Raw genomic sequence first — 26,263 nt, 5'->3', positions numbered from 1 at the left:
TTACCAGTTTCTTCAGGATTTGCATTCTGTTTTTTTATAAATGCCACGAGGGGAAAGAGGTTGTTTAACTATTATAGCGTTCTAAACAAATATTTATAATCTTCAGTCCTGTTTCGATCGCTTACTGAAACAGTCCTGTAATAAACAGGGTATCTTTCTTGAGCATCACATAACTTTTTTAAATATTACCTGTGGCGGTTAGTAAAATCCTAACCCTTGATCTAAATTACTTGATGAGGTAGCCACTACTTCTATGAGAAGTCAAAATGCCTACTTGATTATTTAGCCTAATTACGCTAATTAACTTCCTAATTACTTTATGGCACTGTTCCATCTACGAACTGTAGCCATCCGTTCTCTAGGCTTATACAGTTGGAACGAATTCTCAGAACTCGATCACTTTCGAGACATTGTATTTCAAAGTCTGACGAAATGCACTGGTGTTTCAGCTACTGTCGTGCTTCCATGCATAAAACAGCGTTTTCTTAAAAAAGTAGGCGGAACAACTGCGTATGTTGTTCGGCGTATATCTCGAAATCAGCACCATCCTCATAAACCTTTTTAAGTTAATAGCATTGCCAGTTCACTAGCTCCAACTCATACATCGAAATATGTGCCGTAAACCATTAAATAGTTAATTAACGTAATTTTGTTATTTATTCAATTAAACATTTTGATTTCTCGTATAAGTCATGGGTGGCCACATCGAGTAATTTAGACCAAGGGTTTGAATTGTGATATTTCCCATAGGTAACGTTAAAAAATTTGTCCGGTTAACAAAAAGACCGTATATGTAACGCTGTTCTCCATATATCTAGGTGCTTTATTGACCTTTAGTAACTGAACTTTACACGCATATTCAAATCAGAGCTAATATGAACTTATTGAAGCCTAAAACTACACACAACCCTCCAATATGCGTGTTTGAAAAGCCACTGCAAACGTCACTGAGGCTCACTGCAGTGTTTGCGTGAAAGCTTTCGCCAGAATTCTCTGTGGTTAAATAAAGCACTTTCTCTCTCTATCTATTTCTCTATCTTTCTACTATTACAGAGCACGGAAGAAGCGAAGTGGACGAATGATCAGGCGAGTTTTTATGACCTGCACTATGTGAAACTACATTTCTTCCTCTGCCATACTGAAATTTCTGTATAAGGTAACCCTTGGGCTGAAGTTAGTTAAGACTATAAATGAAGAAATGCTCGCTGGTCAAAGGAGCTACATATCAAGGCAATTTGCGCAAAAATCGTTCAGTTGGTGTGGAGCAAACCCGTAGGAAGACACTTAGCACCATCATCATCCTCATCATTATCAGCCTGGTTACGCCCACTGCAGGGCAAAGGCGTCTCCCATACTTCTCCAACAACCCCGGTCATGTACTAATGTGGCCATGTCGCCCCTGCAAACTTCTTAATCTCATCCACCCACCTAACTTTCTGACGCCCCCTGCTACGCTTCCCGTCCACTTCAGTCCGTAACCCCTAATGACCATCGGTTATCTTCCCTCCTCATTATATGTCCTGCCCATGCCCATTTCTTTTCCTTGATTTCAACTAAGATGTCATTAACTCGCGTTTGTTCCCTCACCCAACCTGTTCTTTTCTTATCCCTTAACTTTACACCTATCATTCTTGTTTTCCACAGCTCGTTGCGTCGTCCTCACTTTAAGTAGAACCCTTTTCGTAAGCCTCCAGGTTTCTGCCCCGTACGCGAGTACTGGTAAGGCACAGCTGTTACACACTTTTCTCTTGAGGGATAAAAGTGTATAAGAACCCGTGTATAAGAACTTAAGCACTTAGCACAGGTGGAGTCCTAATGCACGTGCTCTGCCGAGGTTTGTAGCAGACACCATTTCCTTATACACCGCAATACTGCCAGTCCTATGACTTCTATAGCACCTTAAAGAGGTAAAAAAAATTCCCAGTGAGCGCTGCTTCAGCATGACACCGCAGGAAATCCTTTGTGCTGTACGGCGCACTTCATTGCGTTGTGTTTACTTGTGAGCCTGGAGACATTGTTGTTTTTTCTATATGCAGAACTATGTCGTGTTATATAGAGACAGTCATACTTCCCCGTGCGTGCGCCCAGCAGCGACGATTATTGTGTATTATGAGCGAGCAGAAAACATCGTTGCCGGGGAAATGGCTTGTAGCCCATCAACAGTACTGGCGCATAACAACGGAGATGTCGAAGTTTCTCGGCCACGAGGAAGCAACCGTCATCGCCTGCCCCTATTTATTACGTCCCTCACGCCACACATTACCTTTGGTCTCTCGGTGAATCCAGTGTTACGTATTATGCGTGCACTTAGGTGTTTCCTTCGCTAGCTATGAATACGTTAAGCGGGCCAAACAACCACTTCCACGCCCGTTAGCACGAACGTCATAAACTTGCCCACATACTCCTGCGTTGGCATAGAGAACGCGGTTATGCTTTTAGCGGTGTAGGTGCCATAGACCCGATACCGTAGTAGCGGTACGATAGCAACTTCTATTGTTTCTACATTGGTTATTGGTGCGGGTTATTGCAACAAAAACAAGAGAAAAATATGTTACATAGAACAACAGCAACTGTTTCTGAGCAGTTCGCAAGCATTCGAGTCTTCATGTTACGTCCACTTAGTGGCCCTAGTTTTGTATAAGAACTTAAAAACTATTGTCACTTCTATTCTTTCTGTATTCTTTATTTGGCTTTATTTTTAGATTTCATTTATCGATTAAGGAAAGGGGTGTAGCTGGCGCCGTCTTACAGGCCCCAACATCTTCTTGCGTACAGTCACTACAAAAAGAATATGGAATGCTTGCTGTCAAGAAACATCCCTGCTTGTTTACATACTCTGAGGATACACGTCACACGCCACAATGGGCACTGCCACCCAACGTACTATTGTCAGCACCGTCATATGTTCGTGACGCTGCCATGTAGTAAAAGAGTTCAATAAAGGCGATCACGGCTCCTTCCCGTCGTGTCACGACGGCTTACCATTGCATCTGATGTCAGATGCGGGCAGTGCCAATGTTGTTTACGCTACAAGGCGCTTGGCTTTTATATTGAATTCCTGATACCGCCTCACTCGAGCAGTAGCTTCGAGCAGATCAACTGCTTGCTCAGTGACAACCACATCGAAGCTGCCGACACAGAAAACGGTTGTTTACGTTAACCAACAGCATCTAAAGACGCGTCGACCGTGCGCAATGTCGCGAGCAGCCGTTGCTAGGGCGTCTCTTCCACGACGGGCTTTGAAGGGCTTGACAAGGCTCGCTGCCACGTCCCCTCGTCCCCTAGCGTTATGAAGGTCATAAGGGCACCATAATAATGAAGCTGAAGCATAAAAAGAATTGGAAGGCTCCAGCTATTCTGCCGGCTAGGGATTAATTTACTTCGACGAAAACAAGCACTTGTTGGGAATACTACCATTCGAGAGTGAGAAAGAGAGGGGAGGGAGAGAGCTTTTTAATCAATCCTGGAGAGGCTTTCCTGGTGCGATGTCCATAGCATTCTGCTCGATATGGATATGATGAACTGAAATCGTGGAAAGGCGTGACGGCTAACAGTGTCCCGCATGTTCATTAAATCCCTTTTCCAACGAACGCTGCTGCTGAGATGCTCGCGTTCCGCTCTGTCTCGAGCATGCTCGAGCATGCTGGGTGTAAGGCAAGAAACAGACATCGAAGAACTATTCTTGGTAACGGTTTTCCTACATTTATGACATATGCTAACGGTAGTAATACGTTTTCTATGCACGCTAATAAATTATCAGTCGCGTTCTCATAAGCACTTATAGCAAACCCTTGGAACCCGTCAGCTTGCCCTGAAAACTTTTTCGGAACGGGAAAACTGCGATGGGAGGTAGGTATACTTCGCTATCTAGGCGCAATACTGTCACTGTGAAACACACTTCCAAATCGCACACCTAGGTTCCGGAGGCACATACCAATCTCGGCCTGTAATGCTGAGCCGCGAATCATTTCTTTCTTTTTCAGCCAAGTAAAAAAGAAAGAATGAAAAGAAAAAAGAAAAATGTATTTTCAGACGCTTCTCCAACTACTGACACAATTAATACAAAGACACGCAACGAGCGATGTTGTCTAAACGTTTCCAAATTTAAACATTCATATGGAACGCAAGCTAGACTGGCACTTTACGACACAGTGCGACGACTTACGTTGTCGTATCTCGACAGAAGCATTCCTTGTACCGTCGTTAACATGTTGTGCTGCCTCATAGTCGTACTTCACCCACGCTGGGTCTTGTTTCTGTTTATATAGCGTTGGCATCAGGAGTGCCAAAGTGGAAAAAGTACGTGTGAAGTGTGGAAAACCGGTCACGTGGGAGAGCTGAGAAAGCGTGTCATATATATATATATATATATATATATATATATATATATATATAAACTTCATATATGTACCAAGTATCATATATTTATCATTTCTTTCATTTAAGGACAAGGCATAAGTTCCCCTATGCAGTCTTCGTTGTATATATATATATATATATATATATATATATATATATATATATATATATATATATATATATATATATATAACTGAAGACAGCATACGGGAACATATGCCTAGTCCTTAACTGAAAGAAATTACAAATACAAATACAAATTCAGACGGCTACTGAACGCGCAGTTATCATAACAAAAAGGTTCATCTGTACATATGCCATGTCATATATTACGTGTTATGACATATGTATGCGTCATGCCTTTTCTTTTTTTTATTTTACCGTGCCATTCTGTATGCCACCATGAACTGTCTCTTTCTCAAGGCATTCTTATTCCTGTCCCATTTTTTTTTCAAGTTTATTCAATTTTGATGTAGTAGTTCTGCGGAAACCCTCAAGGTGAAGATAAGTAATTAATGAAGGAAAAATCATTCACCCGTTGCTACAAAGGACAATTGCTACAAAGGAAACCCATACGGGTTCCTCGAAAGAAAAGCCTCACAGTTGAAAAATTCGTCCTGGCCCGGGATTTGAAACCGGGACCACCAGCTTCCCGGGGCAGCCGCTCTACTATTTGAGCTAACGAGGTGGCTAGCAGATGGCAGGGCGAAGTCGAATTTGTCGAATATGTTGATGTTTATTTGATGTGCTCGCACCATGTGCGTTATTTTGCTGTTCTTATGAGCGAGCGATGGACCGCTTTTTATGTTACCATGAGATGCACTTCTCATTCCTTTCCTGACAATTATTTGTACTGCTTTCCCATTTTTATTTGTAACGCTGTTTTTCAAGCATGTTATCACTGTAAACATTTTTAGCTCTCATGTATCGGTTTTCTCCTATTTATTCTACAACGCCCCCTTACTCAATGCTCCCCTTAGGGCCTGTGAAGTACTTTGAAATAAAACATAAAATATGATTTTTTTTATTCATTATATGCATATGGTTTGACATTCAGGTTCCACAAACAGATCTACTCATGTGCCACGCACAGACAACCCCCCCCCCCCCCCCCCTATGTACGAATGCATCACTACTTTAAGAGTGGAGCCACCGAAAACGTAACTTGCTTCTCGAATCAAAGAATGGCGGCATGTATGACTAGCGTCTTGAGTAATGACAACGATTACGCTTCACTATTATAAGACAGTGTCGACAACAACATGTTTTTACTGGACTACTGACTGCTCATCTTGTCATGCCTCTTGTATAGGACAGTAAAAATCGATTCAAACTTTTGTCCAGTGAGCAAGCCAATAAGTGAAGTAAGGTCGAAAAATCTTTAGCGCAGTCAGTTGAACCCATTGCAGCTAGGACACTGGCTCGTTCTTTCTTATAGCGCTCTACAGAACAGACTCATTGTCGACGCTGTATGAAAGAGCGAATAAGAGAGCTTCGAGAATTGTCTGCCCACAGAAAACCAAAAATAGAGCGCGCTTGCTGCGTCGGAGAAGAATGCACCGAAATGGTCGGAATTCCAGCTGAATTATGGCAGGAACGCAGAGAGTAACGGCCGGCGTCTGAACACGTTGTTGCATTCCTCGGCGAAGATCGCCCCCGTTCCTGTTACTGGATTGCTTCGCAATGGAAGAATTCCGCAATCATAATTCAGTGCGAGAATCGCGGCGCAATTTTGCGGCTTCTAAGCGTGCTGGATTCCCAAAGGAAGAAAGGCTTGCGAAAGCAAGGTACAGTACCTAAACTGAAGCTGTTGCGATACACGAGCGACTTCTACAAAAAACAGAGGACTCAAGCGGACGTACCAGTTCTCGCTCAGTAACAACGCGTACACAACATCTTTTGTGCCATCAGCTGTGTTAAAGGCACTTCTACAGAGCTTCAGCTTACATTTTCTTTGATGTAGTTTGGCTTAATTGCCTGTGACAAAGCTCGCGCCATCTAGTTGCCGGCATCGCATCGCAACTACCGTTCTTTTATGAGACGCCAGAGAGACTGTAGTAATTGAATACTGGCCGTGGCTACATTTTCGCGCAACGACAGCTGAGGAGCCGGCGTTATGCTTCGCAATCCATTTAGAATTATTCTCCTGTAAAAGGTTGCGGCACACATTGAGTCGGAGATTGCATTCATGCGAGAAATGCCGCAGTGCCTCTCATTAAGATCAAAGGCAGCTTACGTCGTTCTCGCGTGAGACAAAACGGGAGGCTGTTTGAGTTGGCTGGCTGAACGTTGTAGAGACAATAAGAAATTCTCATGGGCACTTCGTTGGGTGAATCATTTTTGAGACTGCCTTTAATTTTGCACTTCTAAAAACGTCACTTTCTTTGCACGTCAACTCACCTCATTTCTTTTCTATTTATGATAGAAACAACGCATACATTGTACCTCAGAACGCATTTATTGTTTTGAGATATAAAATTGATGATTTAGTACATCATAAAGTGAAAAAAGAGCGCACTATTTAGCAGAATGTGGCAACATTTATGGCGCGCACAAATCTAACCATCTACTTCAGTCACTAATTACGACGAAAGTGTTAGAAGGGTAAAAGTTTCGTAAATGCATGCCAGGATGGCCTTGTATAGAAGTACTCACCCGCTGAGCTGAAATGGAGACACGTTGAGTATGGAGCAATTCAACTCACCTGCAGCACAATGTCAAAGGGTTTTTTTTCCTCTCGGCACGACTGGACATACCTGAAAAAAAAAAGAACAAGTCACATTCACAAACGTGCTCACCGTCACTGAGAAGGATCTATGGCTGCATCTTTTCAACGCCTTCCTTTTTACATGAAATACATTCATTTCTTTACTTTCGCTAGGTCGCAAAACTATGCTTACCGCCTACAAACCCGCCGTGGTTGCTCAGTGGCTATGGTGTTGGGCTGCTGAGCACGAGGTCGCGGGATCAAATCCCGGCCACGGCGGCCGCATTTCGATGGGGGCGAAATGCGAAAACACCCGTGTGCTTAGATTTAAGTGCACGTTAAAGAATCCCAGGTGGTCAAACTTTCCGGAGTCCTCCACTACGGCGTGCCTCATAATCAGAAAGTGGTTTTGGCACGTAAAACCCCAGATATTATTATTATTACCGCCTACAAGAACTTTGTCCTCCCTAAAATCGATGCATCCACCCTGGTTTGAGCAATCGGGAGGATGTTGTCTGTGGGAGTACACTTTAGTAACGGTTGTATCAATCAGTCTATACCTTGTTAGATACGGGACCTTTTTCTGAGCCCCCTTCGAGTTCCCCAGACCACATCGAATCGCACCACAGCTAATTAAGGAGCGCAGAAGCTCGGATGCCACATTCCCGAAGCGCGGCACGAGCAAACAAGTTGAAGGCCCCCACTTCGTACGCCGCCGGTGAAGCTATTCAATGCTTGGCTCTTCCAGAAAGCGAGGGGATAGCCCGGCACTGTTCCAGGTAACGCGAGTCCTGAAGCCAGACGGCTCTGATGTACCGGGAAGGCCTGGCAGCGTCGCACCGGTCGCCTTTGAAGAAGGCATTTGCAAGCCAGCGGGGCCGTACCACCGGAAGTAGGGCGGCCCTCAGGCAATGCGGCCCAAGCGTCCCCCCCCCCCCGTCCGCCTTTGAAGAGCGCATTGCAAGTCAGCAAGGCAAGACCGCAGGGAGCCGCCGGGTGTGACACCGCCGCACGGGCGCCTACCATTGGCCGAAGATGGCGTCATCCGAGCGGACTCTCCCATTGGCCGAACATGACGCGACTTCCAGTCCTCAAAGGGTTTAAAAGAAGCAGGCCAGAGCACTCCTAGAGCATTCTCGGATTCTCCTCTCTCGAACTTCTTGCCGCGGGCCGCAGCCTCCGAGTTGCTGCCGGCCCGTAATGACTGTACGACTGTTACTTGACTCTCATCTCACTGTATATAATGTAAAATAAACTCTCCCAAGTTTTTTTCATCCCGAAGTCGGTCCTCAACTCCTACAGCCTATACGTAGCTGTCTTTATGTCTTTGCAGACGTAGGTAAGACGATGCTATAGGTTCGTTACCTTCGACTTTCCCTCAATGTAATATGTAATACCCCCCATGTAATGCCCTCGCATGAGGGCCCGTACGGGTAATGTAAACAAAAAAGAATATCCAGTCCAACATGCAGTTCTTCTTCTACTACTATCCCCTGCTCCATAAGCTTTGTTGCTTTTTTTTATGAAGACTGTGTTTAGTGTGACCGTTTGTATTGCTTAAACGAGCAATCTGATCTCATTTGTTTTCTTTTATTTTATGTTTGCGTCAAAGTTTATAAATTTATGCCAGGACTCAATAGGTCCCGCCAAACATCGCTGGGCCTTCACTCAAATGGCCGTAAATGGAAGTATTCAGCCCGCTGTCCTACGTTTTATGAACACTTGATATTCTTGCACCATCACCCACATAAAGAAGAGAACTTCGAGCAAGGAGCCCAGCACGGCAGCCTAGCAGAGCAAGTTCTTTTAAAAGTGAGGTTGGTGCACCTCAATGTGTGTCGCATCATATTGCGTGCAGCATGGCAGAGATGGGCGTAAGAGCCAAAGAAAGCCACCGTTCCAAAAATTACTGATGTGGGCTAGCATACTAGCGGTGGAGTAGTACTCCTGAATTTTTGAAATGAAGTGATAGCCATTACATTGATCGCTACCTGCCTAGGCGTTATCTAATAATTTCTTTCTTTTTCTTAGAGTCGCAGTATGTCTTTCTTACCGGAATACAATTCCACCTTGTTGCTTAGCCGCTAAGCGTGCGCAGATGCTGACAAACCATTTCTCTCGACTTTTTGAATAAATTGTACGAAAACGAATAACGAGGGAATAGTGGATTGGTAGAGCGTTTCACCACTCATCGTCATTGATTTTCCTTTGATGCCCTATAGAACGGCATTATGTACATAATTGGGGAAGGTGCAAGGGGGCAATCATCATTAATAAACAATGTTTTTTAAACAATAAAACAACGTCAGAACAAGAACAAATAACCCGGGTACAAGACCCAGAAAATCAGAAGACGCAAATTGATTCGCATGATGGGGCATATGGCCGATTAAGTCTGCCAAAGAGTATGACGTCGGTCAGTGCCGCCGAATGGAGTTTTCCGGAAACCCACAGCTTTCCATAATGGAGCTTTGCAACATCTGCCGCATGGCAGTATGGGAACCGCGCATTGTCAACCGCAAGGTGGTACGGGAAGTTGAAGCGTCGGCCGCCGCAGCCGCCGGAGACTCGCCTATTCGCCTTGCCTGCACAATACCTTGCGCATAGCCATAACAGGTGGTTACGCACAACGGTGCGAAAGTGGGCATTCTTGGAAAGTGCCATTGCGTCGCGCAAAAGTAAGGCACTGACGAGCTGGTTGCGGCATAATTTTTTGCAGCTCAGCGAATTCACAACAGGCTGCGGATCGATTATGCGATCTGCCCCATGGTGTTAATTAAGATCGAAAAGAACATCAACCGGTGGTGTGTGGTTTACCGCGTAGATGTTTTGACAATGCCTCTTGGAAACCTGAAGGGTTATGAAAACTGAACAAGTTTATTCTACTCATCAATGGAAACTGAAAGAACATATTGGTGAAAAACTTTAATCGAACCACGTTATCCCTACACGGCTAAAAATTTAAATGCACGACGCAAAGCTTGATGTGCTCTAAAAAGTACTGCTTCACGCAGGCCCGAGAAATCGTTTTGAATAGGCCTGGGAAAAGGAACTGACGTGAAATTTTGCGACGTGAGAACATACTGGACCCTGCGCGTGTGACTTGTTACAATTATGAACACTGTTTTGTGGTTCTACCTCGATTGTCGGCAGTGTACATATATTTTCTGTAAAAACGAGCATTTTGTTTACTGTCTGACCTTTCTGAGCGCTTGGCGTTATAGAGAAGCCTAGCAAATGCATGGCTAGGGCATGCTGGACCTCGTGCAAACATATCCGGCCCTCGTGTGTTTGCATAGACTGCGCACACAGGTGAAAAAATCTATTTTTTTCAACAAGCGGATGTAGACAGCAAAGTTTATTCGCAAAAAGAAGACCCAGATGTCGAGCGAAAGGTATTCAATATAGTTTAACCGCAAATATTATTGCTGCAGCAATTCTTATTTACCGAAAGGATATAAGACGGTAAAGTGGAGCTCCTTTTGTAACAAGTTTTCCTGACACTTTCCAAACATTGCTAAGACATCGCAAACACTCGTTGCCATATAGTAAAAAGCGAGAAATTTATATAGGCTCCTGATAGTTATCACCAGCGAAACGCTGTTAATATATGTTAGCGTAGAAGGGGAGGGGAAGGTGATTCTTTTTTATTGAGAGCGAACTTTGTCCGGTTCTATAACGTGTAGTGAAGAAGAACGAGATCTCAACTGCCACTGACACCCGCTACTAGGTTTCTTTCCTATATATATATATATATATATATATATATATATATATATATATATATATATATATATATATATATATATATATATATATATATATATATATATATATATATATATATATATATATATATATATACACACAGTGCGTTCTGTGTCACCTGAAAATGGGCAATTTTCATTTGTGTCTTCAGGTGAGGTTATTAAAGAAAATATATTTCTAATAGACAAAGCACAAAGAAGGTGCCGATTGTTGTCGTATATGGCTGTTACAGTTGTCGAAGCCCCCATTGAAGAACACGAATGGGCGCCTTGGCTTAACTTTGATAATTGAATTCCTGGACAACTGCTCGCTGTGGCTTTTTCGCAACAGTTTTTACGTTTACATGTTACAATCCCTAGAAACTAGAGCGCCTTCTTAGAGGAGCCAATCAAGGCATAAAGAAACCTGCCTGTGACCGAAGCACCAGCACCATAGTGGGGTACATACACAGACCAGCAATTTGAAAATATAAATAAATAAAATCATGATACATTTCGACGACGTCGTTCAGACTGACTTTCTTAAGCAATAATGCTTAATGAAGTTCTTGGTCGTGCTACGTGACAGTCAGTGATTGCTATTGCCCGTCATTCACTGCACGCGAACTTGCCTTCTGAGGTGCAGATTTCTGTGCGTCTGGCAAGAACGATGTGGAAAGGTATAGCATAAAGCGTGGGAAGGTGTACATAGAGGTAGAGATGGAGAAAGCCAGGATAGGAAAGAAAGGAAGGTTAACCAGACGAGAATACGCTTATAAGAAAAAGTGGAAATAGAAAAGGAATCAGACAGCGAGAGAGGGAGAGAGAGAGGAAGAGGGAGAGAGAGAGAGAGAGTAAACTCTGTGTGCACGCGAGAAGGTTCGTATGAACTATTCGCAGGCCTGGGAAGTTTCCTATCTATATCAAGTACCCAATTATTCTTTTTTATTTCTTTCTAGTGCCTCGCTAACGGCACAGATATTCCAAAACAGAGCACCGAATCCGAGAACTTCATTTGCGAAATGAATCTGTTGAGTTCAGGTTATTCACCTATAGAACGACATTAAAGGTAGCTAATGAAGCATGCGAAAGCAACTCTCCCACTAAACTTCTCTCTCTTAAATTAATCAGTTTCAGCATTCGCAATCACCATCAGTCTATATTCAGAGGTGCTTCTAGTTGCTGTCAGCTTTGCAAGTAAAGCTTCGTGAAGTTTTTCATCGTGTCCTCTTAGCCCTTAAACCGGCCCGAGAACACCAGCTTGCTAATTGAGCTACTGTGAGTGTTCCTATTAGCGGACCGAAAACGCTCGTGCCAGCTGCTGCAGGAATGTGTGAGCTAATCCTTCGCTTAGCGCACTCTATGAAGAATTAGAGCAGTTCAACACGCTCAATTTGTCGCCTGTGCTCTGCGATAATGATACCCTGAGGCAGTAAGTGCGGCGTGACATGGCCGTACTTTCCATCGAAATTTCTTCCGCTGCGTAAATATTTTATGGGACTCTAAGGTAATCGATCGTCCTCGGCAACACAGTGCCTAGAACGAGGATAACGTTGCAGAACTTTCCAAGGAAGCGTTTCCTTAATGCAATGCTAAGGATCTGGAATTTGCCTTTTTTTAGAACCTTGCTGGTTTACCACTTTTTTTCTTAGTGGTGTGAATCTGAGTGCGAGTGAGCGTTGAGAAGAAAATACATTAAGTCACTCAGTCTCAACGAGTCCAATTTATTATTTGAAGAATATTTCGCATTCGTTGTATTCGAGTTCGACTGTAGCTCAGGTTCTTAAATTTCAATAATGGATTTGCTCTTCATGATAAAGCCTAGTTGAAAAACGCAACAGAAAATTTCAGTCTGTCGTATTTTGGGACGTTCTGTTTATGACATTCTGTTTCTAACGTTCTGTTTCTGACGTTATGTTGTCTGACATGTTGTCTGACGTTATGCTGTCTGACGTCTGTTTTCTGTAGTGTGACGTCCGGCAGTCAGACGTACTGTAGTTCTAGATCAATATTAATTAAAAATTGACAAAGACCTCTTTAGGGTTACATAAATTTGTTAGGGCAAAAAAGTAAAAAAGTTGAAAGTAAAAAAACAAAAACGTTTCCACTGAGATACCAACCTTGCCTAACAGACCTGACGATCCCGAACCCAGTATTTCCCCACTGCACCACGCCGAACGTGACGGCACGTGTACATTTTGGCCATGTCAACGGTAAAAATCTGTCTGCGTTGATATTTACATCTGTATGTTGAAAGCCAAAGTGCGATTTCGCTCCACTGCGTCAACTGGCGTCTCTCTAGAAAAGCAAAGGTGTTGTTACCATCGGCAAGTCCATCGTGGGGTGTTGGAACATCGATTTTGCTTTACGATATCTATATCAGTTAAGAAATTTAGATATAGACAACTGTGACCGGGGACAATGGTAGTGTTGTTACTGCTAATTTTGCCAGCTGTCCCTCGATCTTCACACTTTTGAGCGCGCATATACTTCGCATGTTCAGTGCAAAATAGCTACATAAACATTCGTGGCGTTCAATTATTCAGCATACCTGTTTCTCACGGCAGCGCTGTGCCAGAATACTCACACCCCGAGCGAGACAGATTTTCACGCAACTTTGTGAACCAACCCGAAACTTATTTTCCGCGTCGAAAATGGTTATGCAATATTTCTGGGAAATCAACTAATGTGCCAGCGTAATGGCACGTGTAAGTCCACAGGACTGTGTGCCACATCTTACGAAAGTAAAGGAAATGGATACGCAGCCGTTGCCGCAGACGCTATGATTTTGATCAGTGGCGGATTTTGACGAGGCCGGTAGGTGCCTCTCGTTGTCACGGCACAATTACGGCAAATTATTCACGTGGACTTTAATACCGGTGTCGGCGCTATCAGCATTGCCGGATTGAGACAATGCACTAGTGAATACTGTGCAAGAGAAAAGTACAGTGTGCACCCCTGATGTGAAACTGACATACAATTTTAGAAGGTTGCGAAGGAGAGCGCTTCTGTCGCGGCGCCAGGACTTCTGTCGTTGCGATAGAAAGTGGCACATTTCTAACGCCATGACAGAAAGTGTCCGTCGCCGCGACAGAGAGTTCCTGTTGTGACGTCAGAACCGCTGTCGTGGTAGAAAGTTGTTGCGACTTCAGAACTCTTGTTTCGTGACAGAGCGTTTCTGTTGCGATGTCAGAATTTCTGTTGTAACGTAAGAAATGTCTGTCGTAACATCAGAAATATCCGTCGCAACTACAGAAACGCCAGAAACTTTTGTCGTACTGCAGAAATTTCTGTAGTTGCGACAGAAATTTCTGTTGTCTTTTTCAAGTGGGAGTCAGGAGTGTTCTGCCCCAAATCTGCTGTTCGGTAGAAGTAGCCAAGTCTAAGAGCAATACTTGCCATAATATGGGGCCTTAGAGCTAGTGTACCGACACTGTCTGCAAGTTAATGGACATCTAAACGACGCAAAGGTTTTACAGCAATGGCTCTTTTGAGATCACTCCCCTTGTTATTTTATTATTTGGGGCATGATTTGCAAGAATTATTAAGAAGAAACGAAAAACACAGTGGCGCGTCAGGATTCGAGATCCAGATCCAGAAATTGCAGGTCGATGATTTTACCTCTTAGCCACGTAGTCTTTTTTTTAACTTTTAACTACACGGAAAAGAAAACAGCAACCTTTATAGGCACTTCTGTCCTAGCACACGCTATACTTTAGCACACACTACAGGCAAGCCGACAATTGCACCTAGAAAAACTTTCATTCGGGCTGCTTCTGTTGAGCAATGTACGTGTGCGTAATACGTATGCCACAGTTTCTCCAAGAAAGCAACTTTGTTGATCGTGGTGTTGAACAACGCATGTCAAACATTTTACTTTTTGAGATGCTACTCCCACAGATTAGTACAAACACAACCCATTGTTACGTTGTAATGTAGGGGAAGAACCAGGCAGTGGCACAAATATGAGTGTCGCAAACTAAACCTTTATTGAGCGAACTTGTGCCCAGAAAATCAAGTAACGCTCAAGCACCAATAAAGCGGCGTGCGCAGTCATCCATCATCGAAGTCTAATTTTGGGTCAAATGCGTAGGCTATTTATACGACTCATCGTACATTCTAGTGCAACGGCTGATGCTCGCGCACATTCTTGAATGTACAGCACTATTTCCGTATCGCAAGCAACCTAATAAGCAAATGTCCCCTCACTACAATATGGGTGACAGCATTAATAAAAAAAATTAACGGACGAATAGACGATGCTCTTAATGCAAAATTTCAGCGCACATCCACACGTGTTTTCATTTCACGATATGTTGGCTGGCGTGGATTTGCAAATGGAGCGAAGTGGGGCGCGACTGCCTCGCTAACCTGGAGATGGCGAGAGGCAGCGCTTGGGGGACGCGTTGCCGCGATTCACAGCAGCCACCGCAAATAAATCTCCCAGAAGACGTGCGCTACTGGGGCGCCATCTCGTAGCCATCGTCGCCGCAGTGCGCTCCTCTTCTCAAGCTTTCGCCGCACCGTCCTTATCCGCTATCCTCGTGTCTTTCATCCCCACTGCGCTCCGCGTTCGCTCTTTCATCTATAGTTGTGCTCGTTCGTTCAGTCACGCCGACGCTCGCCGCAGGAAAAGGCGCCTATGAGCTGCTCTCTAAAATGCCCGTTTTGTGTTTTGCTTAGCATCAGCTGTACTCATCACTACCGTCAGCCTGCGCGCACTTCTCTAGCATGGAGCGTCCCGTGGCTGCTTGCACATAGCTGCAGTCAAGAAGTACAGCACCACCTCGTAACTTTTCTGTGGTCGTCAAGCCAGTCACTGAGTAGAGACAATTGTTTGAAACCATTTCCAAGATCACTGCTGTCACACGTGCGAGACTCGTAGGCGAACGCTCACTTCGCATCCTTCAAAAGGGTTTGTTGCTGCATGGGCAAGTTGGTGCCCGTTTACTACACGTTCTCTCTGGTGTCGCGAAAAGGAGACGCAACATAGAAAACACAACATACAGAAGTACCTTCATCATGGTTCCCGGTTTGTTGCGCGACTTTGAAACGCAGAGGAAAATAAGAAAGAATAAAGTGGAGAGTTGAAAACTTGAATATGATGCCCTTGAATGCGATGCAAAACTTTACATTCAACCCAACGAAATTGTACACATATATAATATTTAGGTGATTCTTTTTCATTCATTAAATAATGAATGATGACTAACAGCAAATTTCTCCAGTGTGCGCAAGGCGACTGTATACAAAACACAGCTGGTCTCATCCTCGTATCTCGTAGCCTCCTCCCCCTCCTTTCGTTTTTTTTTTCCTTGGCACACTTTAGCTTCCACATCTTCTATACCACATTAATATAAGCCCATTTTATGTGCATTTGTTCTTTTATTTCTACAAAGTACTAGCCTGAACCAGTGCTAAGCCTTCCAGCAGAATAGTTCTGCGAAAAAAAAAAAAAGCCTTTCCCAATAGTTTCCTTCAGGTGACGAAAAAAGGCGCACAAACGAAGCGTGCGGCGCTTCTTGAATAAGGAGGGGTGCATCTTTCACATAATTTTACCGTACTGTTCAAAGTGATGAACTAATTGATGCAAGAAGAACCGCGCATTGTTCAGCCGTCGAAACAGATGGCTAAAAACGAGTGCCTTAAGGCGTTGCCCCGTAACGTTTCCAACCTTCGCGCTACGACTCACGTGCCAGGCGGAGACAAACGATTACTTCTTCGAAGCTTCCTCTCGCTTTATATATTTCATTCATTTTTACGTTCACCAGCTTTATTGTTACTCTGTGATATATGGCACTCCCGGCGGGCATGAATACGCTGGTTCGAATGGCGCAGAGCACCCTCCTATGGGCGAAAGAGGCTCGAAGGCAGCTTCAAGACTCAGCGCGGCCCCTCTTGCTCCTTTCCTCCTGTTCATCGCTGATATTTTCTTGGCTTCTATAGATACTCTTTGAAAGTTTCACTTTCATACGGCCGTTTTTCGCGATATCGATCTCAATTTCCGTAGCCGAAAGCCGGTGACTGTCACACGCACGTGCGAGCACGATCCCCTTATGGCTTCCAAACAGGCGCTGAGATGCCGCCATGCCATTTCTCTCTAGCCGCGTAGCGGCCACTAAGGGCGCAGTTTGGACGAAAACCGGTGAGTTGTGAGTATCAGTTCAGTCTACTGGAAGGTGCTCTTATTTATGTCGACCAGACCAGAACATTTCTTGGTAAAAATAGGCGTTAGAAACCAAAATGAAAGCATGGCACCAACGAAGAAAAAAAGAAACTGATAACTTATTTAGTTTTGGTAATTGGCATCTTCACTGTGCTGCGCAGAGCATTCTGGCCTGCGGCGTTTCCGGTGCATGTCACAGTGAGAAGAAACGACGTCTGTGATGCGGAAGAGCTTGCACTGCCGAAACAGGAGAACCGTACCTTTTTTTTTCGCTTTCACTGTACTGGGTAAGCGGGTGCCCTTACAGTTAGTCTGCGTGTACGCTCCACAGAAAGACACGCTGTCTCGAGCTGGACTACTTACTTCCGTGTCATAGGAGCGGGAATGATTAGCAGCTGTGTATTTGTACTGCGCTGCCTCTGTTTGTAAAGTCACGAAGAAAAAGTGCCCGAAACACTATTCCAGCGTACTCAAACTACGGTTGATAGTTACGCGTCACGGTAAGAGCCCAACCTGCCTTGCGGGTCTCCCGTCTAATCTTTCGGACACGTGATGGGTGCGCGTGGCAGAAAGAAAGTCACAGGCCTACGCGGCACACACAGCACAGGCACAGCGTAAACTGCAGGAGATGCTCCGCAGGAGCTTCATTTTCCGCAGCACGCGCTAGGGGTCTTCGCAGAGAAGTCTTCTTGTGTCATTTTTCACGAGAACCATCTGAAGTGTCCAATCGGCCACGACGGTGAGCTGTGGCTGTGCTGCTCTCTGCACAGTGGTCTGCTGAGCCCGATGGTGCATGGTTGCCGCCGCGCGCGTAGCTCTACGATTCCCTTCTTCAGCAGCGGTTCGTACCTTGCGAGGAGGCACCGTACCTTGTACCGAAGAGTAAACACAGGTATTCGGACTAAGTGTACATGCTACATTCCTAGATACAATACTGTTGATGATGATGATTTATTGAGTCCCCTTTGAAACGGTGCGGTGACATAATCACCTAGCCAGTTTGATATAATCAGGCATGTATTACATGTTTTTTTTATTTTAGCATTTTTCTGTGCATCTCCTTAATATTTTCTTCCTCAAACCTTCTCGATGTACCTTGCACCGCTACCTAGGCAACTTCTACATGGCGTGCCACCTGGTGTAATAATATGCAACAGCAACGAAAAGTGGTCACGTATCGATTCCGCGAGGCGTGCATGTCACATCGCCTGTCTCCTTGAGCGCTAGGATGCGTTTATAGGTTGTTTCCACTGCAAGCTAGCAGAAATCGGTATGGCTCTGTCTAATCGCATCGGATAAAGAGCCATTGACTATCAGCCTCGTTGAGCAATTAGCGTAACATAGTCTGACACCGCTAAGGAGCAGGAATTGGATATTTATATGCTCTAGTACAGTAAACAGGAGCGAATGATTCCCCCTGTCAAATGCCTTAGCCAGATCTAGCTGTACTATTGCTACCTGCCCAATCCCCTCAGCTGCACACTCTAGCACTGATCTCGCAACATGAATATTGTTCTGAATGGACCGGCCCCTGATGCCACAGGTTTGATGATTACCGACCACAGATCTTATCGCGACTTGGAAACTGTTAGCTAATACCTTTGCAAAAAATTTACATTCCACATCACACAAGCAGATAGGCCCACATCCGTCCACTTTTTGAAATTTAGTCTCATCATCGCTTTTGGCTATCAGGGCAGTGTGCCTTTCGTACAATGTGGCAGTTAGATACCCAACTTCCAAGGCCTCAGGGTACACCTGAAATAATAGCTGTGATAAGAGGGAGCGAAAACACTGATAAAATTCTGCAGTAAGGCCATCCGCGCCGGGTGTCTTGGCTTTCGCTAACGAATATTCTTATTATCAATGTTTACATTTGTATAATTATAATCATTCTGATTTAACTGGGGCAGCAACTATGCAAATTTCTTGGCAGTATATGTATCCAATGACTTATGACCTCTAAATATTTATTGATAATGTTCGAAAAACGCTTTATTTATTAGAGTCGGCTCATTAACAGGGATTCCACCGTACTCTATATCATTTGTTTAAACAGCGCGTGTCGGCGCTCATCACCTAAGCAGTTGCTACTAGGATGTTCTTCCAGAAAACGCCGCTGTCGCGCATGCGCTAGTGCCCCTCTGTATTTTTTGGTGCGCAAAGTTTTTAGCTGCGCCTTGATATGAATATGAATATAATCTGAACATCATATGAGTATGAGTATGAATATCATCAAGATATTGACCCGGATGTAGACATTAAAGCTCATGCAATCCACTCAGAAGTCTATACAACGCTTTGTAAATAACCTTTTTTTCAAAGGCCAATATTGATGATTCTTCGATAGCTTTCACTTTAACTTCCGGTTTAGATCATTCCTATGCAGCAAAGAGTGGCAAGTCCTTGCGGCATCACAGATGAGCTATAAGCTCACTAACATGTTTTAGGAAGCACTCACGCGAAAGCAATTGCTTATTAAACTTCCACAACACCCAGCACATACGCCTACTTTGGTACTAACGGCTACCAAACGATGCCGTGACTAGGCAATGTTCACTAAAGAATACAGGGTGCACAGTGTAACCATAAATAAGAGATAGCGTGCTAATTGAAACGCAAATTTGATTAAGCCTTGCATGCAAGGAACCTTGGAAATGCGTGTAGCGACAGGCCACCTTTTCGTTTTCCCCAACGTCCACAAGCCTATAATCCCATATCCTGCGTTGCAACGCATCATCACTTGTATCATGTCTCAGGTTCAATGACTAACGATGTTCCGCGTTACATATACACAGTCAAAGTCTCCAAAGAGAACCAATGCACGATCAGTACAGAAATGATGTTCTAGGGATAAGAATATACATTCTCGTTCACGTAACTTGTTCGGGGCATAAACACGCAAATCTAAAGCTGATACCACTGATATTAATATCGCGCCATATTAGGCGCATATTAGGCGCCCTTGCCTATCTGCAAAATATGTAGCAAAGCACATTATAAATGCTTTTTAACAAGGACACCCTTTGTCGCAGCTTCTGTTCTGCTTGTATTTAGAGCCACTTTGTATGAGCATTCTTAAAGAAAAAAATTAACAATGGTTTAAATTGCCTAATAATGAGGTTCGGGTTCTCGCATATGCAGACGACGTGGCGCTTTTCTTTTTTGTACTGATAGAAAGAGTGTAAAGACTGCTCTCGCAATTACAGAAGATTTTTGTGCGTGGCTTCTGGTACAAGCGTCCACTTTGAAGAAAGTTCAGCTTTTTTGGTCTGGATTGTGGGCCGCAATGCAATCACATTACGCAGGCATTCAATGGAAAAGAGATCTCCGTTGTTTAGGTGTATATTTCGCAGTATAGAAATAGCAACACTCATTGGTCAGGAGAAATTGAAAAAATTCAACGTAAAGTGAATTCATGGCGAGGGCGGAATCTGTCAATGTTCAGTCGTGCTGAAGTGTGCAAAGTGTTCTTAGCTTCTCGTTTTATGTATGTGCTGCAAGTACTTCATCACTCATGACTTCGCGTTCAGACGTATTCGCATCACGTATTTGCAACATTTATTTAGAGTTAGAGTTGTGAATTTCCGACAATCTGTTCCTCCCCCTTGAACGTGATGGTCTAGGATTGGGCCTGCTCTTCGTCAGACAAATTGTTCCTAGCCTATTTTTTCTTCGACACAGTGACCATCCGTTTTTGCGTCAAAATTTTCAACTCCGATTAGTTGATTATCTTCCTAATATAGTAGTGTCATCAAATGCGAAAGATGTCCCACATGCTCCTTGGGGCTTTCTCAAGGAGGTCGGTGACACATTCCTTTTCATGAAAGTTAAGATTCAACCTGCACTATATCTTCGCTACGAGTCGAAAAGCAATTTCTGCAGCATGGTGGACTCGATTTTGTCAGATACTTTGTGCCGTGCTCTTTATTTAGGTCGACTTTAACAGGATGCACTTAAGCGCGTCCGAAAAATGTGCATGCTTCCTGTAGTAAAACCATGTTTCGTTAATTTAAATTCGGAAGCACTCCCTGTTAAAAGTTGGTAGAATTCGAGGGGGCTGCTTTGTGCCGTGGTCAACAAACTGCTGACTCTGGCCTAGTGCCGAGACCGTTGATCGCCGTTTCATAAATTGTAGAGGTGCTGTATTTTTTGAGACATTCTCCAACGGACGCTTAGAAAGGACACCGACATCACTCCATATTTAATTAGGTTTCTACCGTTTAAGGTTATGGGCCGCACTCACTAGGACATGTTCAGAGCACTTAGTTTATACAGACTAGACTGTGTGAACGCCATACCGACAGCCCGCGATCTACAAAATCCTTCTTTCGCAAGAATGCTGCCTGTGTGAGAAGTGTGTACGCTGCGCAGGAACCTCCGCCAGACAGGATGCACTAGTTAGACGCGTGTTTGTGTTTGCCCGATTTCTAGATGTGTAGCTGTGTCCGCTCTGTAATATATCTGCAGTTTCGTTTTCCATGTAATAAAGAAAAAAAAAGCTGGCATGGCTCAGTGATATAGTAGCCGATTCGCGTCTAGCGGGCCCGGGCTCAATCCCTGTGGGAACTCGGCTTTCAACACCGGTGATAGCTGTAACGGTTGCCGGCAGCGGTGGTGGCAGACATCATCGCCAAGCGAAACGGCTCTTCGAATGAGCCCATAACAGCTTCGGTGGTAATATATGACATTCTAGCAATCATGCGCACAACGTGAGAAACGAGTCTGGTTATGATCGAGTTTTGATTTTCTAAAGGATGTCCTAGCCCTGCTCTGCGTTTTTGCCGATACTTACTTATTTGCGCACTGATTTAGCATGCCATTTCGCGATGTATACTTCTGTGCATGAGCTTTTTGCTACCGTATATGACAGCTAGACAAAAAGTCCGATGCCCTTTGAAAAGCCTATACATGCAACCGTGATATACAATATAGATACACCTTTTTCGAGTGGCTAACCATTCACAGGACAAAAAGCCAGGTGTTTTTATTACAAGAGAGAAGAACATGCAGCATCACTGTAATGGGTACTAGCAGGGCATTTCGCTTTTCATCAACGCCATTTAGTGTCATTGCACCATAGAATTTTATGATATCAAGTATATATATAGAAAGGGTACCGTAGAATTCGGCAATTCCTGCGTCGCTGAACTAATTTATTAGGAGAGAAGCATTATACCAAAGTGACGACCGTCACCTCATGTTGGTGGCTCTTTCTCTCTTATTTTTCTTACAACTGTGCTCACACACTACGGGAGAATGGTCGACAAGCCAGCTGTTAGAGGCTTGTTGAAGGTGGGATGTCGGTCTAAGAAGAGCAATGTAAAGTGAACTCTCCCTTGAGTGCATTTCAAGAGACCCAATGAAATAGCTCACTAAATTAAAAGTTCACTAACCTGAATATTCACTAGAACATGGAACACTATAGGGCACAGCAGACATCGAGTCAAAACTATGAAAGGCAATTTATGGAGTTATGTACGCAAACATATCTGAAACGCGCAACAGTTACGTCGCTGCCCATCTCATAGAAAAAACTAATTTTCATTTGCACTAGTGCTCTTGAAGTGCAATAAGCAAGAAAGCTGTCAAGAGAGTATGTTTTCGTCCATTTCCTCTGGCACAGCTTGTTGCTGAGATGTGACGTCTCGCAACTTTCCAAGGCATACTACTGCCTCGGCTAGAATTACATGATTTAAATCTGCCTCTGATACTGCTCCTTACACGTTGCACTCTTATTCTTCGGGACGAACACTGGAAACAATTTTCGATTTCTTTAGAGCAAATGGATAGTTTTATGGAACGGGATGATCTCAACGGTTTGGCAAAAGGCTTGCTAATTTTGTTCTGGGCAGTTCAACATTTTTTACTATATACGGTCCAAATTCTGTTATGTGAAATATCTGATTCAGGTTACCATGACGCATCATGTCTATTATGCTTTGTTTTCTGCGTCATTAAGGTGAAACTGTCTTGTGGTCACTCTAATATGTTTCCCGAAGTTCTTAAAACATCTAAGTTATCAGTTCCAATCGTTCAGTAGGACAAAGTCCAAGCACCTTCCTGCTTGACGTGCTGGCAATGTGGTATTTGAGAGGTCCTTTAAACAGAAAGCTTTCTTACATCCATTTTTAATTCACTATTTTTGAAAATACATACTTATGCTGCCATTCTTTGAGGCCGTTAGTGTAATCAAGGATTCATGCGTTTCGGTCTCTATGAATAGGCTCGAAGGTCCTTGGATTATTCAATGCTGAAGCCAAAACTTTTTCTCCAACTAATGTTACACGCCAACTGACGCAATGCCACCGTAAAATTTTCATTGAAAGCTCTTTCCATGTCTGCTTGTGGTGCCTAAATATCGAGCAGTTGGCCGTGGTGAATCACGCGACATAATGCTACCTATAATCTATGTGGCAGTGTCATTGGGGCATTGTTTTTGGCAGACACTGCGTCGATGCTTTAGACGTTCTTTTCCACTAATTTTCGCCGCCTACATTTCGGCATGTACCCTATTTCAGGCTCATCATTATCATTTTCATGCACGCCCCTACTGTGCGGTTGAGTCTGCTTTCCTGAGCATGAAGACCAAGAACTGCACCCTGACACCCATTTTCTCAAGAAAAATTTTCTGCGATGCAGACAATGTCGTCCTCATTCGCTACAGTACTGCCTGTTAAAATATGTAATTAAATTCTGGTGTTTTACATGGCAGAACTAGGATCTGATCAAAAGTTGCTCTGCAGTGAGGGACTACTGGTTAAATTGAATAACCTGGGTCTCTTTAACGTGCAGCGTATGCAGGGTGCGCGGGTGTTTTTATATTTCGCCCCCATCGAAATGCCTCCGCCGTGGCCGGGATTCTATCCCACGAGCTCGGGCTTGCAACAGCAGCGCCGAAGCCACTGTGACACCACGGTGGGTGCACTACTGTTTGTTCAAGCCCCCGATATACATTCATAGACGACACTACCCTCACAATCTGTGTGAAGGGCAATACCCTGCACTATTTACCCTTAGCAGCAGCTGTTAATTAGCGCAGTGACACCACTTCCTTAAAGTAATCTCAAAACAATAAATTCTGGCGGCAGTCACCCAACCCTCACTTGACACGCTGTTTGTAAGGTGGACTCACTATTATCGCGAAAGAAAAAAGTTATTAACGGTCAGAACATGCTGAAACGGGTCAGAAAATTACAGCTGCTTCAAATTATAAATACATCCTTTTTTTTTCATTTAAACGCACGAACACTTTCTGTCACAACTTTTTTTAGAAGAACGGGGTTTTTATAGGCCATGGGATTCAATTGCAAGCAAACAGAAATAATACAACGCAATTTTTTTCTTCATTGCTGGGAAGGGCTTTATCTCGGGGACATCCTACAACACAATAAAGAAATAATTTCCTATATATCCCTGTATTCCTGCTACCCGGGTTTATATCCAACAGATGCGCGTAAAGGTTAAGGAGAGAGAGCAACGCTGCGACACATGCTCTGGGATTGTGCCGGCAACAACGGTACTGAAACCACTTCCCTTGGCGACGCCTCCATTATCGCGGCCGTTGCCAGAGTACAAGACGCCTTGAGCTCGCTTCTTTCCGATGCTGACCCGGCTGCGGGAGCCACCGGGGACCTTCTCCATCGGCATCGCCACCGCTGGGAGGCGGCTCTCAAAAGTTCAGAGTGGGCAGACCAGCTCTGCGCCGTCCGGCAAGCCGAAGATGGCACCCGAGTCCAAGTACTTCGAGCCGCCACCTGAGGCCACCACAACAAAAACGGCCGGACCATTCTTCTATAAAGTTTCTTTTTCTTCTTCTATATCTTCAGGGTACCAGGAAACTAACAATGGCTAATAAAGATGAAAAACCGCTTGAACTCATAATGCTCACTGGCATCCATTGTATATGGCACTCTGGTATGGTTGATTTCTATTATGAGCCACACAGAAGCCCAGCTTCTACCCGCCGAGGTGACCTAGTGGCTACGGTGTTGCGCTGCTTAGCACGAGATCGCAGGATCAAATCCCAGCCACGGCGACCGCATATCTAGGAGAGCGAATTGCCGAAATGAGCGTGTACCGCGTTTTCGGTGCACGTTAAAGAACCCCAGGTGGTCCATATGATTCTAGGTTTTATCATTACGGCGTCTGATAATCAGATCGTGGTTTTGGCACGTCAAGCCACAGAATTTTTTAAGGCTAGCTCCTATGCATATTCTAGAGCATGTTATTCATTTTATAGACGTGATCAAAATGCAGGATTTTCTTTCGATATGGCTGACAAGGGTAGAACCCCTGGCAGCATTAAAATAACTTTAAAAGACAATGTCGATGGCGACGTCATGGGAGTTTCAGGCGCTGCCTGTCTGGACTGCCTAATACGTCGTCTTCATTGGTGAAGACTTTTGTGTACGTTATTCACTTTGACTTGTAGAGAGTTGGCAACAACAAAACAATCGCTGCCGAAGCACTTTCTACAGAAGATTAACCAGCGAAGCTGAAACGTGCGGCCCCGGTGTTTATCACTGAGTTAATCCGGACGGTTCATTAAACGACGGCTTGGTAGGGTGCCGGATCCTCGGTGCGCAGTTGCTGCTTGCGCTCGGCTGCACGAGCCTGTTTTTGTGCCTGGGCTGCAGTATAAGCACGGCGCAGACGAGCTCGTTCGCAGTTCTGCTCGTGGCGTTGCTGATCGAAAGCTACCTGACTCTCAGGAGTACGTATGACGCATGGCCTATTCATTTCTGAGCCGGAAAGAAACTGCTACGTGCGCACTTGGCTGCGACGGAGGTAACGACGTCACTATTGGTGCAAGCAATCGCGCGCCTTTCTCTTTTTCTTCGCGAATGCGCATGGGGTTGCGTCGGAGGAGATTTCGCCGTGCAGACGGCAGACAGACGGATGGACGAATCGGACGGCTAGCGATATACAGCATCGCTGCTAATCCAAGTGCGTTAGCACAGTGGTTAGTGAGCCCGGCTCCTACATGTGCTTTGCAACGAAGGCATAAATATAAAACCCAGTGGTGGCGGCAGTGGGCAACGTTTTCTTTCTTTTTTTTTCTCCAGCCCAGAGCTTTGGTGAAGTTGGGGATGACAAGGCTGCCTTACGATGAAATATAACATCAGTTAACATCAGCGTAACGCAATGAACGGATACGCGGGCGCACAACGCAAAGCCAGTTTCGATCACTCAACTGCGGTCGCATGCAGTGAAAGAGAAGCTGACGAACAATATTTTGGAAGCTATGAACTTTGAGGGGAGCGGGAAATCATGCATGAGTGC

At 44.4% G+C, this 26,263-nt stretch overlaps 2 protein-coding genes across 2 annotated transcripts in view; one reads left to right on the top strand and one right to left on the bottom strand.

Moving 5' to 3' along the window:
• Positions 1-26,263, top strand: part of LOC135899530 (uncharacterized) — a 388,013-nt gene that overhangs the window by 74,637 nt on the left and 287,113 nt on the right. The gene's annotated exons all lie outside the window — the stretch shown is intronic.
• The window catches only part of LOC135899528 (cell adhesion molecule 4-like), a 441,441-nt gene that overhangs the window by 212,694 nt on the left and 202,484 nt on the right, over positions 1-26,263 (bottom strand). The window contains exon 2 of the mRNA XM_070537561.1: positions 7,064-7,115. Within this exon, the coding sequence (XP_070393662.1) occupies positions 7,064-7,115 (52 nt within the window). The remainder of the gene's footprint in view (positions 1-7,063; positions 7,116-26,263) is intronic.

This window comes from Dermacentor albipictus, chromosome 4, assembly GCF_038994185.2.
Source record: "Dermacentor albipictus isolate Rhodes 1998 colony chromosome 4, USDA_Dalb.pri_finalv2, whole genome shotgun sequence".
NCBI lineage: Eukaryota > Metazoa > Arthropoda > Arachnida > Ixodida > Ixodidae > Dermacentor > Dermacentor albipictus.
This window is presented reverse-complemented; position numbering and strand designations above follow the sequence as displayed.